General features: G+C 32.8%; 1 protein-coding gene across 3 annotated transcripts; it reads right to left on the reverse strand.

Annotated features, from left to right (window-relative positions):
• Positions 1-108: 108 nt before the first annotated feature.
• On the reverse strand, positions 109-13,004 carry LOC126680990 (uncharacterized). 3 transcript variants are annotated; one of them, XM_050376329.2, is made up of 26 exons: positions 12,622-13,004; positions 12,386-12,498; positions 12,168-12,294; positions 11,812-11,910; positions 11,666-11,734; positions 11,432-11,566; positions 11,292-11,360; positions 10,512-10,564; positions 10,226-10,385; positions 9,172-9,336; positions 8,675-8,774; positions 7,779-8,006; positions 7,568-7,662; positions 7,398-7,440; positions 7,101-7,258; positions 4,741-4,851; positions 4,060-4,128; positions 3,788-3,931; positions 2,979-3,053; positions 2,723-2,899; positions 2,529-2,614; positions 1,696-1,750; positions 1,146-1,271; positions 937-1,050; positions 658-774; positions 109-544 (listed from the first exon to the last, which is right to left on the reverse strand). In XM_050376329.2, the coding sequence occupies exons 1-26, from the start codon at positions 12,769-12,771 to the stop codon at positions 479-481; spliced, it is 2,904 nt and encodes a 967-aa protein (XP_050232286.1). In that variant the 5' UTR covers positions 12,772-13,004; the 3' UTR covers positions 109-478. The 3 variants fall into 3 exon arrangements, with proteins under 3 accessions (XP_050232286.1, XP_050232287.1, XP_050232288.1); XM_050376330.2 differs by lacking the exons at positions 12,168-12,294; positions 12,386-12,498; positions 12,622-13,004 and having other exon boundaries at positions 11,292-11,343; positions 11,812-11,900; XM_050376331.2 differs by lacking the exons at positions 12,168-12,294; positions 12,386-12,498; positions 12,622-13,004 and having other exon boundaries at positions 11,292-11,343; positions 11,666-11,745; positions 11,812-11,900.
• Between the last annotated feature and the right edge of the window lie 4,085 nt (positions 13,005-17,089).

A 17,089-nucleotide genomic window follows, 5' to 3' on the forward strand; every position in this document is an offset into this window, starting at 1 on the left:
CAAGCAAAAGTGTCAATCAAGATTGTTTTTCCGTCGTACCAAAAAAACTATCAAGCAAGATACTTTCGGTGATGATCTATATTGCTGAAGCACAATGGCGAAAACCCATCCAAAAAAATTGTAAAGGATTTGATGAACTTATGTTAGAGAAATTACAATGAGGATGGAAAAAGAAAACCATGTTGCTCCTATTCCTATTCTAAACTCCTCCCATGGAAGTATTTACAAAAGGGAGCACTAAATTCTGTTCTCTGTTACATGAATTTTATAAGAAACTAAATATAAAGGAAAAAATACCAAAACAAATGTTGTGGTTCTTGCCTTGTTGGGTATAAGTTATGCTTGAATCAGAAATCGACGAAATCCTTGTCAGAAAATTCTGTTAGACTCGGCCATTGGCAGGATTAACCAAAGATGACGATGCCTGTTTCGAAAGGGATCTATCTACCATTTGGTACATCTTGATTCAAGAAATTGTTCATTGGCGTTTCCTTTGATAAAGTGAATAACCGACCAAGGCAGACATCAAAAATGTCCATAGCACCTGCCAAATGCATCAGAGGCCTGTTAAAATTACAGTGAGCGGAATAACCAGAAGAAAAGTAATTAAAAGAGAATTAAGCAATTAGCAGAAAATCATGTTATTCGAAGAGTTACCGTGTTGATGGTCTGCCATCTTTCCAGCCTCTTGATTCTAGACTGCATGTCTTCAATTATGCTATCTATAGGAGACGTCTCCCTTGTTTGTGAGGATTCTGAAGCAGAGCTATTACCCTGTCAAAATTGTGTTTTTCAGGTTGTTGGATAGATAAATTTATCACAAGAGACTAAGAAAATAAATAAAATAAAAAAACTTAAAACTACGGAAAGATCAGCTAGGACAAATGTTTCCAAACCCCTCCTATAAACACTAAATCGGAGACTCTGGTAAGATACCTGAGACTGAATAAATTCCACAAGGTCCTGCAACCTTGCACTTTGTTGGATAGGAATTCCACTGGAATTTCTTTCAACTGCGGGTGAGCTCTCCAAAATGATTTGCAGGTAACTCTAAAAGAATTAACAAAAAGTCAGTCCAGTAAATGAAGGTAACACAAGTTATCTCATGACTGCTAACAGTAGAAGTAGACTACAAGAGCCAGGACCTTAGTTGTATAAGAGCCATCTAGTTCAAGGGTTGAACCAGCAGCAGCCACAGCTTCTTTACTAACACCTTTTATCTGTAAATAAGGACTGGGGGCATCTTGTATATGGTCAACCTCGACGAGAATCTAAAACATAGTTTCAAGAAAAAAGTTTACAGCTTCATGAGGTTAAAAATCAAGTTGCACAAAGAAAAACCTAGCACGGGTAGACATGGGATGAAGAAACCAAGACATAATCCCAAGGTTCAAGAACAAGATAATATCATCAAGCATGTAAAGTAAGTTCACAAAACGCTACCATGAATCTCACAAATAATCAGCTATTTTCTACATCCCAGCAATGCAAAACATGGCTAATAGTAATATTTATTGGACAAAATGAAACATAATCAAAAAAATAACAGCACAGGTGCCCCAAAAATCTCAACTAAATAAAACAAAACATGTGATGTCTAAAAACTTTTTCATCCTCATGAGAATGACTACAAAACAGAAGTAGAACAACACAAAGGGAAAACAAGGATAAAATATACAGATCAGCATATATGACCTTTCCATCTTGGTAGATAAATGCAGAAGCTTCAATGTAAGCTACAGCCTGATAGCTGCATCATTAAAAAAGAAAAAATTAATCGCCTACAAAAGAATATATTGATAGATCAGTAGAAAAAAGCACTATAAAAGAAATAAGCAGAAAATACTAAACGAAACACAGCAACATGATAAGACCAACTCTCTTTAAAGTCTCCAAAACTGTAACAACGGTTATTATAACAGAGAAAATGGGTAGCTATTATTCCACTTATTTTAAAACTTAAAAACACTATTAGTTATCTAATATCTCCATTTCCATCCCAGAGCATAAAAGGTTTTCCTCAGAAGATGCTATGACTAGAAACAGCGAAATGGCTGTCCAGTGTTATTATAGTGAAGAAACGAGGACCATATTAGCTCTCTTAAGTGAGATATCAAAAGCAAATAAGAATATTTTATCATCTCTTATGATTTTTCCTTTGCAAGTACAACTGTGCCCCCAACTTAATCTCACTACATATTATCTCATTGGAAAAAGAAGTCTCTGATTAAAGCCGTGCTATATGCGATTATGAAATTGTTCAAATAGGTAATCTGGTGATGTTATAATGTAAATTTGACAACAGGATTAAGAAGCACACAGATATAAGAAAGAGAAGAGGGATGGGATAAACAAAACAAGGACATTTCATTTAAATGCAGAATCACTTCTGCTCCCTAACAATGACAAATAAGTTGAAAGAAATAGCACTTGTTTCATCATCCAGGGACAACAATAAATCTGCCCAGTTCCCAGCAGTGAAAGCAAAACTACTTAGCATTTAATTATACTCGACATTAGCAACTTACCCAAGATTAAGAAGACCAGCAACGGTACTGATGCTAATATCGAAATCCACTTTAGGTTGAATAATGAAATTTCCTTCTCTTATAGGCTAAAACAAATTCATCGGAATATCAAAGTCAAGCATTTACCACAACATCAAAGAAACTATGCATTAAGAACAGTGAATATCTCAAGAGAAACTGCAGCAAGTACAAACCTCTCTTATAAGCAAAGCAAATCTCCCCTCACAAATTCTAACACGAATACAGTCATTTTCTGCCAACTTCCCATTAACGGGAATTCCAGGGAGCTTCAAGTATATGTCAATAAAATTCTGTACGGAACTGCAAAATTTTACCGAATCAAGTATCTTTAATATATCTTGATCAGAAACCTGCATTGATTTGAAATAAAAGTCTGTCAGATGAAACCAATACTACAATACCCTATGGATGCAGCTAGTGGTGACTTACTTGCTTATTGCTCTTCAACACAAATAAAGAACTCTCAGGGGAAAGCACAGGGTCAAAGTCGTTCCGAATTTTGAGCTGCAATAACAGGAAAAGATAGCAAGACCATTGTCAATAGTGAATGAATAGTAAATGGCTGAATGTTTAAAAACCACAACGGAAGTGCAAAAAAAAAATTGGCATTTAACTTGTGCATGCACAGTTAAAATTAGAACAGGCCACATCCACAAATGCACACATATATATAGGCAAATCAGATAGAATGAAGAATATAGAACTAAAGAATACCAAGGTGGCGGACATGACAGAAATAGCAGTCACTATTGTGAAAGATAAAGGAACTCCAGATATTCAAGCCAACCCATTATGATGGACTTATGTATGGCTTTATCCATGATGAGACTTTTGAGTTTTCTTCTTGATAAGCATTCAGGCATGCACAAAATGAGACCATTTCTTTTCTCAAAAAGAAAGTTTTGATATTTTCTATCATTTGCTACAGGCTTACAAAGGCCTTTAGAAGATTCTAAATAGATAATGAAACTTGATTAGCGTCTTGGGCAAGTGGGTTAAAAGATGACAAGGACATGACCAATGTGAAACACTGTCTTCATCTCACCAGAGAAATTATAAAAACTTATATGGAATGTCAATACGCAGTTATAGTCAAGAGATAATTTTGGGAAAAAAGCAGCATGTATTTGGGTGTGCACGTAACATTACTTTGTTGGCATGATTAATATAAACCCTTGCAGTGGCTGTTTATACTATCAAAAGAAAAAAAAAGGATGAGAAGCTTATAGATAACTGACATGAGCATGAACAAGATGTGGTTCAATATACTGCTGGAACATTGGAAATACTGTCATCATGATCTCATTTTGAGACATGAGACACCCCACTTTACTTTTGTCTCTTTGAACTCGAGAAATCAGATGTGAATGAACACCCCCAACCTGGTTTTGCAAAAAAATAAAAATTAAGTTACCACTTCTTCATAAACAACAAAAACATTCTATACAGAAAAGTATGCCCACATACATATAGAGATTAAGCCTTATAAATTAACAGTATAAAGTCTTACAACAGCAATCCAAAAGTCAAGGGATTTTCGAATTTCTGGGTGCAAGGCATAAACCCCTTCAAAAACAATCTGGTCAAACAAAAAAAACCATATTAGTGATACAATCATTTAAACAAGCATTAATATGCATCACCTAGGCCCAATTCAATTCAAAAATAACTGCATTAATAAAAGATTTCACTTCTAACAACGAATTATACACAATCAATATTATAGATAAACTTAGAACAATCAGAAACCTTGCTTAAATCTCGATAAATAATTGAAAGAAGCTTCAAGTTCTTCCATATTTTGAGTATTTTACACTTAAATTATAACTCTGAAGTAGTGAGCCTATCCGACAGTTTATCTGTTGAATGTAAGACTTTTTTACATCTCTATCCTTACCTGCCATGAGCTAACTAATCTACATTTTCCAATCACCGAAAGAGCATGAGAGAAATGCGGAACTAATTGTAAGAGAAAGCAGATACGGCAGTTTCAAATATAAAAATTTGAACTTTTTAACTTTAGAATCAAGAATATTTAAACCCAATTCCTTCATATTGCAAAATACATTTTTCCTGGGAGGTTTGGACTGTACAATTATTCATGAATACGACCCATCAGTGTGAATTAATACTAAAAAGATAATAAGAAAATTTAAACAGCAAAGAAGAATAATGCACATTTTATATATACCACTCCAGAGTCTTCTGAAACTACAAGTTCCTTGAAGCCGCTACGAGCACCAGTCTCCAAATCAAATATGGGTACTTTAGTTACCTTACCGTGCCTTATGTCGTTAATATTCTGTAAACCAACAGCAAATATAAGAATGATGCTACAGAGATATCCAATTGTTGGCAATTTTTATCAGCAAAAAGAATATACATATCATACAATTGCAGAACTTCTTATAAAAATCCACATCTCCATTGTGACCATCATTATTCTTAAGCAAAGGTAATGTTAGGAAAAAAATAACAACAAAAGTGCCAAGTAACTTAATCATCTGATCTCCAAAGAGAATTTTGCAAGAAGTTTACAAAATTTTAGGTCTATAGTTTCTTTCACTCAAGGACAGATATTTTAGGGTAACAAGACCGCAGAAGAATAGGGAAAAGATTTGAGAAAAAAAAGGCCTCATAATTGCAACATCTAGGAAACCTTGTCCATAGGAGAAGATGTGCCCAGAAATATAATGCAGGAGGTTAACAGTTCAATCTTGGGCATTCCTCCATCATTTGACTGCTTGCATGTACTGTGAATGAGAGGAGAGAAAGTGAAATGCCTAGAACATGTAAGCATTGGGTTCAAACTACCGCCTCTCTCTACCCTCGCTTATAATGGAGGAAAAGCAAGAGAATCGCCTAAACAAGAACCTTTGAATTCCAAAGGATTGCCTAAAAGCTGGCTTACACAATAGAACGTATAGTTGTGTTACTCTTATAAACACCCAAGGAACCAGGAATCGTGCTTAAATGTATGAATCTTCCTATCCTGATTGCAGATAGTCACTAGGCAAGTATATGCTTTTCTAAACCATCCCCAACTTTTCCTTGACTAAAACTATTCGCTTAAAAAGTAAGTTGCAGCATGAGCTGATAGAACTTCTCTTAACCCCAATAAACTCATTGCAATAAACATTAACGCACACAATTTGGTAGTACAGAAAATATCAATAATTAACAAAGATCAAGAATATGTTTCATAAGAATCCAGGACCCAAGTATTCAAAATCATGTTTTTTTCTTCAAAAACTACTCAAAACCGTGTTTAAATAATACACATAAATGCAATTGTAGAAACATAAATAAAAGCATAAGAGACAAACTTGGCTAACTCCCTCCGTTTTTTTTAATTCCAACAAGTCAAAATTGCTAATATTAAGAAAATGTCTTTTTTTGTCTTAAATTTTAAGTATAAAGGCGAATATAACTCATTAGTATTACTATTTTGATTCTTACATGGAGTTTATGATTAAAAAAGCACAAATTTTGCTTTGTAAATTGAACCACAAATTTAATAGGTTGATTTAATAGGAAGTGTAAATTTGGAAGACGAGTGTTAAGATTACTTAGAAATCCTAAAAGGTCAAGTATTTAGAGGCAAATATATTTCTCTAGATGGACAATTAGAAAAATGAGGGAGTATCATTTTCTAAGTTCCGTAATATGGCATATTCCAATGTTTCAACTAAGTTTGTCCAATCAGTCATTTAACAAGTAATAGCATATCCAATGCACTCTTTAAAATGTAAAACTCTTCAATTTGAAGGGTTTGATGCAAAGACTCTTTATATTTTAAATACAAAGTAGAGAGTGAATTTGACTCTCCACATGTAGAGAGCCAAATTCATTCTCTATTTCAAATCTTATCAACAAAAAATTTCAAAGTGATTTAGATGAATTTTGCTCTTGAAAATATAATTTTATCTTATTTTCAACATTAAAATTACAAATAAATAAATTAATAGATTATAAAAACAAAATAAATTAAAAATTTATGAATGGGAGAGTCTATCGGATTAAAACTAAAATTATACTCTTTATATTTTAGATGTTTTCTATTTTGCAAAAGATACTCTCTATTATAAAGAGTTCATTGGAGATACTCTAAAGATACAAGTAAAGAGTAAACATTTGCAAAGCATATTTCAAAAATAAAATTAGCAAAGGGTCAATCCAGCCCTCAAACTTGTATCTCATAGTCAAATAAGTCATTTTTAACTTTTTTAATCAATTACATCCTCAAATTTCAGTTTTGGGGTCAAATAAATTATCTGTTAACTTTTTTAGTCAATCAGATCTCAAACTCTCTTAATTTAAGTCAAGTAATCCCCAATTAGCATACTTCAAATGCATGACTTATTTGACCTCGAGACAAGTTTGGGGATCCAATCGACTAAAATGATCTATTTGACCCCGAAACACAAGTTAGGGATCTAATTAACTAAAAAAGTTAAAAATGACTTATTTGATCCCGAGACACAAGTTCAAGGGCCGGGTTGACCCTTTGTTCAAAAAAAAATTAAAATTACTCAAGTCATGCCACCTTACCTTTGCAAGCAAGGACAGATCAAGAGAGCGAAAATCATCGTGCTTAAAATCCTTCACCTGTTCAGATATAAAGTAACTTTCGAGGGAAACTACTTCACATCCAACAATATTTGCCATTTTGTGGGCCAGGCTAGTTTTTCCAGATCCACTTGGACCTCCTGCAAAAAGAGGCATTATAAGACATATTGTCATATTTTGATTAAAAAAGAGTATATGTGCCAGATAAAAGATGAACTTGAAAGGAAGGTGGCCAGACAGAGAGAGAGAGGAGGGTTCATCCTTTTAATGGATGTATACCAATTCCAACTATGACAGGAGAACCTTTGTGCTCCAATAACGCCTGAAATAGTTTAAGAAATGAATTTTTGAACATCAGAATCCACACATAGTCAGCATTTCAGTGGTGAAATTTTAAAATTAAACTTATCTTCAACAGTAAACCACAATCAATTTATATTAATTCTTACCTGTATAGCTTGAACAGCAAGAAGAAGTCCCCTATCCAAATCGAATGAATCAGGCATTGGAACAAGCTTCATATTATCCCTGAAAGAGGAAGGATCTGTGGTTGCTTCATGAGGGAAGTCTAAGCAAGAAATTCTAATGATAACACTTCCAAAGTAGCTGATCACCACGACAAAAAGAAAAGTGATAAATCATCTAGTTCAAGAGACTTACCTACAGCTGAGCTAGTGCGTGTTTGATCCAATGATATGAAACTCCAAGATGCTACAACAGGTTCCATTTGAGATTTTGTTGGGGAGCGAGTCCATGGCTGAGATAAATCCTCAAGCCCGATAACAAGATTTGAAGTAGTACGAATAGGCTTTGGAGCAGCAATCTGTCTTTCCTGATTACTGGTGGAAGTACTAAATAATGGCGGTGGTGTACTCAGACGTGGTAAATCTGCAAATAGAGTTAACTTATCGGCTATAGCAACAAAAAAATAAATATCTTAAAATGCAAAATATCGGACTTGAATCCCGTTTTAGAGGTATGGGATATCAGTTTGGGGGTTTACATGGATTTGGGATCCCCACCTCAATAGCTTTAGGGGTGTGGGTTTCCAAAAGTTGATGTTACAAATGCATAAAGAGTAATAAAATTCTTGCAAACGTGACATTACATGGTAACTTTAAAGTCATACAGGATATATAATGATAATAATCAGGGGTATTGGCAAAACAAATCCTAAAGTTTAACTTTTTTAACGATTTAAGAGTAACGTTTAAAATGTTACGAAACAAATCCTAAGCTTTCCAATTTTTGCATTTTGTAGCCTCGTTTCGAATGACGGTCAATTTGTCATCTTTTTTAGGCTACATAGTGCAAAAATGCGACAGGTTGGGATTTTATTTGCAAAATTTTAAAACATATGGATTTAATATGCCAATAAGCTGCCACATATGCAAATAATTGCAGGAAAACAGTTTGGGCTACAAAATGCAAACATTGGAAAAGTTAGGATTTGTTTCGTAACGTTTTAAACGTTAGGCTTAAATCGCTAAAAAAATAGTGAAACGTGAGGATTTATTTTGCCAATACCCCTAATACTAATAATGCTAGTTTCAAACCTTTTTTCTCATTATTCATTTTGTCAAGAAACATTTCCAGATATGATTTGGTGATCCATGGTCCATCAATACCCAACTTCAATGCTTCTGCTCCAACAATCTATGAAACAAACAAATTCAATTGTAAGGATCAAGAATCCTTCTTCTACAAATAATAACTGAACAAATCTCTTCTGAAACCAAAAAAAATTAAGCGAAAATTCTACTATTTCTAATAAATATGGACACTCCTGCAATTTATAGCAAAATTGTAGAATATCTTAAAGAAACAAATATAGGGATATGCACATAGTGGAAAATATTCTTGAACAATAAGGTTTGTCACTGACTCGCTGCATATAAGACTTCTTTTGGAAAGCTAATTCCCCAAAAGTTCTTTGTTCTATCACATTCTAGGCAAGCTTTATTATCTTATTGGCAAGATAATAGACCACGAAATAAATAAATAATTCTAAATCTTCCCAAATATTATCTTAGCAAGTAAGATGGATACATACTTTCCTATCTCTCCCCCTCAGCACTGTAAATGTCTCACCAAGAGCATCAATAGTTTCCATTGACAAAGAAAGATCGCCACGACTAACAAAAGTAGATTCTCGTTTGTAACTAACTACAACAGTGTAACCCAAATCCAACAAACCACCAAGAGTCATTCTCCCGACCTGTCTCAATGGAGAAAGAGAGAATGATTAGCTGGAAAATCAAAATTGAAAACACAAATCTTGAAAACAAGAAAACATGAGTTCTAAAAGTATTTTCCAGTCAAAAAATCATGCACTCCCACAAAAAATATACATCATGTGAAATGAAGAAAAATAACATTCAATCAACAGATCCAAAATATTACCATGCAATGGTACAAAAAACAGCTTCCTGATACCACTTTACTCGTGATAATAAAAATAACAGCATTAAATCAAGGAAAAACAGACTAAACCCGCAATTCAGGGTCTATGTTCCATTACGAATTTGACGATATGAAACAAATTCCATGTTCTATGACAAGTAAACTTCCTTAAAATCCTTAGAAATTATTCTCATTATCATTTTCAACTTGAGCTTGTATTTATTGGATTACTTGACAGATTATGATGTTTGAAGCACACTAGGTTATACAGCTATAAGCATTACCAGGTAAAGCTGCAAAATACAAAAATCTGAAATCAATAAGAGTCCCATGAGAACCTTCAAATATTGAAGACTGTCGATAGTAGTCTTGTAAAAAACCCAACTCCAATTTATTAATGCATTAAACCACAATTATAATATTCCCCAAAGAAAATGAAGATTCATACAAAATTTTAAAGAAGAATTAATTTACAAATCAAACAATTGGGCATAGTGTACATTCAGAATCTCAATTGCTTATATCTATCTTGAGAGTAACAATATAATTATATAAACCTACTTTCCTATTTATGTACACAGCAATTACAAGATGCGGAAAACCCTATGTGCACAATTACAAGATGCAGAAAAGATGACAATCAAGTTGAATATTAATAACATACTTTACCAAGATTTAAGCTATAATAATCAGGGAGTCTTTACCTCAAACTCAGCTTTTGGCCTGATAATGAAATTTTTGTCAACAATTCGCTGGTCCCCAAGTGACAAATAGTATCTGATACCAGATTGCCTCACCTTAATCCATTCATTGATCCGGGCTACTTCACTGGCTGAAGGAGCCCTAAGGTACATCTCAATAAAACTGAAAATCAATGAAAAGAAAGAAGTTCAGTTGCTCATAGTCAAACGACTAAAACATGAAGACCTTGATTTTTCTTCGTGCCATTATTATGGTCAAGATAAGGCCAAACTTGGAACAATAACTCACATATCTTTCTGTGGTTTTGCTCCTTGAAAGGCATAAACAGACACATCTGGAAACTGTCACCAAAATGTTGAAATTAGGGAAAAGAAGATATTGTGCATTCTGTTTTGTAGAAGTTGAGACAATGGCCTATGTCATTAAACAACTAATTTCATATGATCCCCTCCGTGCACTTTGTTAAGGTACTGCATTACAAACCCTCAATATACAAGCAGCTTTTATCACATTATAGATCAATGCAAGTTAACAACATGATGAAACAATACTGTGCCAGTGCAGAAAAAACCAGTAGCTCGAACTTCCATAAGTTAAACAAGCTTCATTCGACAAAAGTTGTTGTATGAAATCAAATGTACATCAAACTTTAAGGAATTGTCCCTTGACTCGATCAGCTGTTTTTATTAGCTTCTATCTAAAAATCAAAATAGGAATTCCGCAAAATATTGGTCCTATATAACATTATGACTTGAATACATTGCTTCAATTGACCTCTACCAAATTCATATTTCATACATGTCCTTTGACTATGGAATACCTTCTCTTTGTATATTTCGTTAGGTAAGGTTAGGGGGAAGAAAAGGAAGACATTATAGCTTGAGAATCCAGCTTTCCTCAACCAAAAGAAAATCTTTGTTTAGGTTGAAGCGGTAGTCAAATATGAGTTGTACATTATGATACAGTGGCTAACTTTGCAACCTATTCATTAGCAGGTACCCACATTTCCAGCTATTTCATGCATAAACCTTGTACATCTTATCATTGGGATACATAATAAGTACATACCTCACTCCTGCATTTCAGCTTGTAAATTAAATCTCTAAATGAAGAGACAAAACTGTTGTTTATCCGAATCTGCAGAATAAGCCCATGATATCATAAAATAACAAAAAAATTCAAAACATTCTAAATACTCCAAGACCAACCTGTGCATGATGAAGATCAGGCTCAATGTGTTTTCTGAACAATGGGAAAATGCTATCGATGAGATAATCCAATGAACATGAATCACCAATGTCATATTGAACTTTGGAAAGAAGACTAAAATGAACTCCACCAACCTAATCCAGCAACCATATTTGAAAAAAAATCATAGTCATAGTTAAAATTAACAGCTAGTAGTATCAAAAACCATGGCCACTAAGCATCAGAAAACTTACCACAGCCACCCGAATATCCAACAAAGAGCGCAATTTTGCATGCAAAGCATATGTACCATCAACTATTACCTAAAAAGAAACTAAAGAGACATGAACACCATGGAAGCACTAAGCACTCAAATTAAACATTAGTTAGACCAACTTACCACCCCAGATGCAGCACTCTTTATTGCTTCTGAACCGACTCGTTTCTTTTGTTGGTAATCAAACACAGGTATTACTATATCTTTACCATCTATCAACTCCTGTTTTCAACATAAAAACCTACTTTGTCAAAATACGAGCTATTACAAAAAACAAAAGACGCAACATTTCTGGAAGTTATCAGATACAGCATACAGTCAGTCATTCACTCAGTGCTAGAAGAATTCTTTCCTAGAAACTATAAGAACAACGTCTAGTCCGGTTGGCGGTTACACTCAACTCTATTGAAACTTTTCATGTAGTGATGATCGCTTAATTGAACAATGCTATGACATTAAGAAAAAAAACACAAACCAACCTCAAGATTTTGGACCAATCCATCAAAATCAATGGAATCCAAATCATTCCCATCGTCAACTCCAACGCGATAATTCTCCATCGAAATGACAGTGCAACCGATCACAGACGCCACCTTCTCTGCTAAGCTTTAAATCAAACATCAAACAAACAAAATTCAAAATAAATATCCTCAAGAAAATGCAAATTAAACACAAAAATTCATAAACCACAAATTACCTAGTTTTACCAGAGCCACTGGGACCACCAATCCCGACAGTAACAAAACCCTTCTTTTTCTCTCTAAGCTCTTGAATAGATTTAACCAACACGAAATATCCATGATCAAAAGACTGTACCAAATAAATAGCTAAATAAACAAGCCGCGATTTCGCCTCTCGCAATTAATTCTAGTAAAACCTATCACAGATTTCACATTATAATTCAAATCAAAAATTGATAAAGAGAGTGAGTACCACGTGAAGAGGGAGCGATTGAAGAATTGAAGAGGAAGACGAAGCGGAAGAAGTTGAAGGCGGAGGCGGTTGTTGAAAATGATGGTGATGATGATGATAATAATCGCGTCCGCCTTCTTCTAACACTCGCTGTACCACATCATCCTCCATCTTTTACTTCTCTAACAATCAATTTTTTGGGGGAATTTTACAGAGAATTATAATCTGATTATTGTTGACAAATGAAAATTAAAGAGTGAGATGATCAGTTTTTAATTTTTTTTAGTTTGTTCGAAAGGAATTAGTGCTTTTGAAACACTTTGCTTGCAGGTATGTGTTAGTTACTTTGCTTTTCTTCTTCTTTCTAACACTTTGCTGCCTGCTCTCTCTATTCTTTTTTTCCTTCGTTTCTATTTTTACCCACGTTATTCGGTTTTTATTTATTTGCTAGGATTATTACAAAAATACCATAATATTTTTTAAAAAAAACTGTAATATATTCCTAATATTTAACGTGTATTTAACTATTTTGACTTATCTTCCATTTTGTTTGAATTCCATTAAAATTTTGAGAGAATTACAATATAAAATGCGAAAATGATAGTGAACATTTTAAAAAATTATTAAATTTTTAAATTAGAATGAAAATATGAAACAGATTATTTCAATACATACACATAAATTAGAAATTATTCTTTTTTATAATAAATTTTATTAAGGTCCTTACAAAAATTATTTAGTTTCGTTTTATAGATCCACAAACTGAGAAAATCATATTATTATATTTATAAATTACAAAATGATGAAAGGAAATATAAAGAAAATATTTTGCATAACTTTTAAAATTCTAAAAAATCAATGAGTTATAGTTGAAATGGTGTAAATAACGTGTAGCAGATTGTTAGATCGTCGGTTTAAATTCTCCCACAAACGTTCTCTTTTCTCAATTACTAAAAAAATCTAAAAATGTAATTAAAGTAGAAGTAAATTTAAAGAATAAATATATATTATATAGTTTATATTTGATTCTGATTTTGTCATTCCATGATAGATGTATGTACTTAGCAAATGGTCAAATTGCTTAGTCTAGTAGGTGAACTTTGTTAGATAGTTCAACGCAAACCAAGCCTATATCCATCTTGTCTGGACCATCTTTGCTTGGCCCACGTACAGATTAAACCCGATGGACTTTTGTATTCTAGGCCATCTTTGCTTGGCCTCTGTACAGATTAAGCCCAATAGATTTTGTGATATATTCTGTAGCATGCTAAATGAGTAAAGAACAAAGGTTCAACGCGCCTCTGAACTTATGACATGAGATCATTTAATTAAATTTATATTTTTTTAAGCAACTAATCCAAAATTTTTTATTTTTGAATTAAATTATCCGATAATTTATATTTTTATTGCAAAAGGTAGATTTAGGATAATTTTATCGCAACAATTAGGGAATGTTCTAATTTCTTTTTCACATCCCTCACCTCCGATTTATATTTTACGCGTTTTAAAAGTACAGTTATGGGGTAATTTGATCAAAAATGAAAAAATTTGAGGTTAGTTACTCAAAAAATTATAAAATGAATCTAATGATCTCGTGTTAGAGGGCGCGTTAACTCAAAAAGCATTAACCATCTTTGACAAACACTACCCATCAAGTTCAACCGGAAAACCTGAGAACGGGTGTCTCAGTCAGGCGGGATGTCCATTAAACCCTCTTTTTAATAAAAGTGGTTGATTTGTCTGGGTACCTCCCGACCTGTACAACTTGATTCGGATAAACTGAGTTTTTGTTCCTTTATTTGGTTTGATCTAATTTTTCATTCTAAATCCAATTATTTATTCCTTTTGAACTTTACAACTGAGTAACGCAATTTATAAGGCAAAAAATTCATCTTCTTCTAATCAACTCACTCAATTAATAGGATGTATATGTTTTTTTTTTTTAGATTTCTTAGAGTTTTGAACTAAATTCATTATATATAAAATTCATCAAAAAAAAAATTCATTATATAAAGCATTTCTTATAAAATTGTATATATAATTATTGAATATATTATTTTTTAAAAATTTGTTCAATTTCGATTAAATTTCTAACCATTCACCCCATATCCTTATCGGTAACGGACCGGATTGAATTGACAATACTGATATAAACTCGCAGTTGAGGGAGTTAAATGCCTTATGAAACTGTCATTTTCAGGAAGTTCATTATTTCTTGAAGTAAAAAAGGGAGATAATTACACTAAATGTTTGCTTATGCATAGTTTAGTGATTCATTTATCATAGGAGTAATTGAAGTCTTGACTTGTAGTATGAAGAAAGAAAATCACCACTGTCATGATTATTATCATCATTAATGTAAAAAATTGCCTTTAAGAAAAACAAAATGCATAAATTATGTTACGAATGACATGGCGCAACGGTTGTGTGCAATAATTTTTCATTATGTTATCACAGGAGTATTAAAAAAATAGTGAAATATTAAGAATTGAAGCATATGCACGTGGGATTGATTTGATAATCTTATGACTAAATATCTTATTGCACGCGTACGACTTACAACTTGGGCAAATGCAGATGTTCAAAGGAAATTTAAATCATCAGTGTAATAATAGTTCGTTATTGCAGATTAATTTATCAATTAAAAGATTAATGCGATTTTCCATCAATTAAGAAAGCCAATAAGCTAATAGAAAAAGAGATATAATGATATTAGGTAATGAAAAGATTTTCTCAATTATCTAATTTATCTTGTACCTCATTGGACACTGGCATATAAATTATAATATTGTTGTGGGTCAACTGTTTCTTTTCTTAAAAATAATAATATATAAATATATAAGAAGAAAAATCATCTCATGAAAATGATAAACTCTTCATAAGTAAAAAAATAAATAAAAATGAATTTAACGGCTACTAATTGAACCATCCAAAGACATCAAATTTTACTCATCGATGATAGATTTGCAAAAAAATGAAAAGTGATGATTTTATTTACTCTTTAGAGGACGTGATTAAAATGAAAAAACGTGTAAATGTGGTGATTTTATATGAAATTAACCTTAAATTTAAATGTATAATATAATCTTAAGATTTAAAGTGTTATACATCAAATTTTAATTTTTTGCGTTTTTTTAACCTAAATGTCCTTTTTGATAATTTTTTTATAAATGATATATTAGAGACAACTGTATGATCAAATGGTTGTATATAACATATTAAAAAATTGCCGAAAATAAAATTTAATAAATACAGAAACACAAAAAGTTAAATTTTGGTATATAACTATTTAATTTTGTATTAAATTGGATTGCTACGAGCTCATATTTTGAAATTTAATTTGCCAATACTTTTTTTTATATTGAACAGAATATATCACAAGTTTGATCTGTTCACATCCCACACTTACAACTTTTAATCTTTTGACTTTTTACGAGATAAATATTTTATCTACAATTCTTGGCACCCAAGCAATTAAACCTAGATTTGTTTAGATTAGACTTTAGATCCATCATTACTAATCCTTTATTTAATTTAATGCATTAGCCAATTTGTTTCTTTAGATAATGATTAATTTTGCATCATTAAAGAAAAATAAAATAAAAATAAAAAAGATGCTTTTTCCACTTCAATTTTGGCTAATTTATCTCTTTTATTTTTATTTTTATACTGAAAGTCAACGCCCTCTCTCGCCCACTACTTTTTGTTTAGCATTTTGGCACTAAGTGCTTTTTATGCTAAAATTTCTTCTACGCGTGTGCTCACTTCACTCATTGACTCATCGCTCTCCCTTCTTCAGGTTCTTGCTATCGTGCGCCTAGCCCCACATTGCTTTGGTTATTTTTGGCAACGGGTCGCCCTCACTGAAATTGCCATGAGCCCCGTGTTTTCCATCGTTCACCGTTTCATTTGCAAAATCAGGTGGATTTCTTTGTTAATTATGGGCTAATTATCACCTATGCACCCTGGCTTTTGGCCAATCTTACAATAACTCTGAATTTTAAAAATGATGAGTAAACCTCTTAAATTATCTGGTGACATTCACCACGGCCCTATGCCTAAAAAATGTCCAAAATACCCCCAACAACATTTTTCCGGGTCAGTTGCCATTCTAAAGAATAAAAAAATTGACATCGCAACGTCACCAAAAATTCAAAAAAAATTAAAACATCCAAAAATCTTAAACTATTAATATTTAATTAAAAATTAAATCCAGTCCGACCATTCAATACCTAACCCCCAAGCACCGTTTCTGGCTACCGCCTCCTACCGATCGCCGAATTTTTTTTCAGCAGTCCTTTTCGGACCGTTCTTTCATGGAAGAACAGATAGGAAAACAGACGCGATATGTTCTTCCATGAAAGAATAGCTCGGTGAAGACAACTGGAAAAAAGTTTAGTGGTTAGTAGAAGTTGATAGCCGGAAATCGGTGGACGTGAGTAGAGGTTGAGTGGTTGAATTTGAGTGAGTTTGTTTGCGTTTGGTTTTT

The sequence above is a fragment of the Mercurialis annua genome, linkage group LG5 (genome assembly GCF_937616625.2).
Source record: "Mercurialis annua linkage group LG5, ddMerAnnu1.2, whole genome shotgun sequence".
Taxonomy (NCBI): Eukaryota; Viridiplantae; Streptophyta; class Magnoliopsida; order Malpighiales; family Euphorbiaceae; genus Mercurialis; species Mercurialis annua.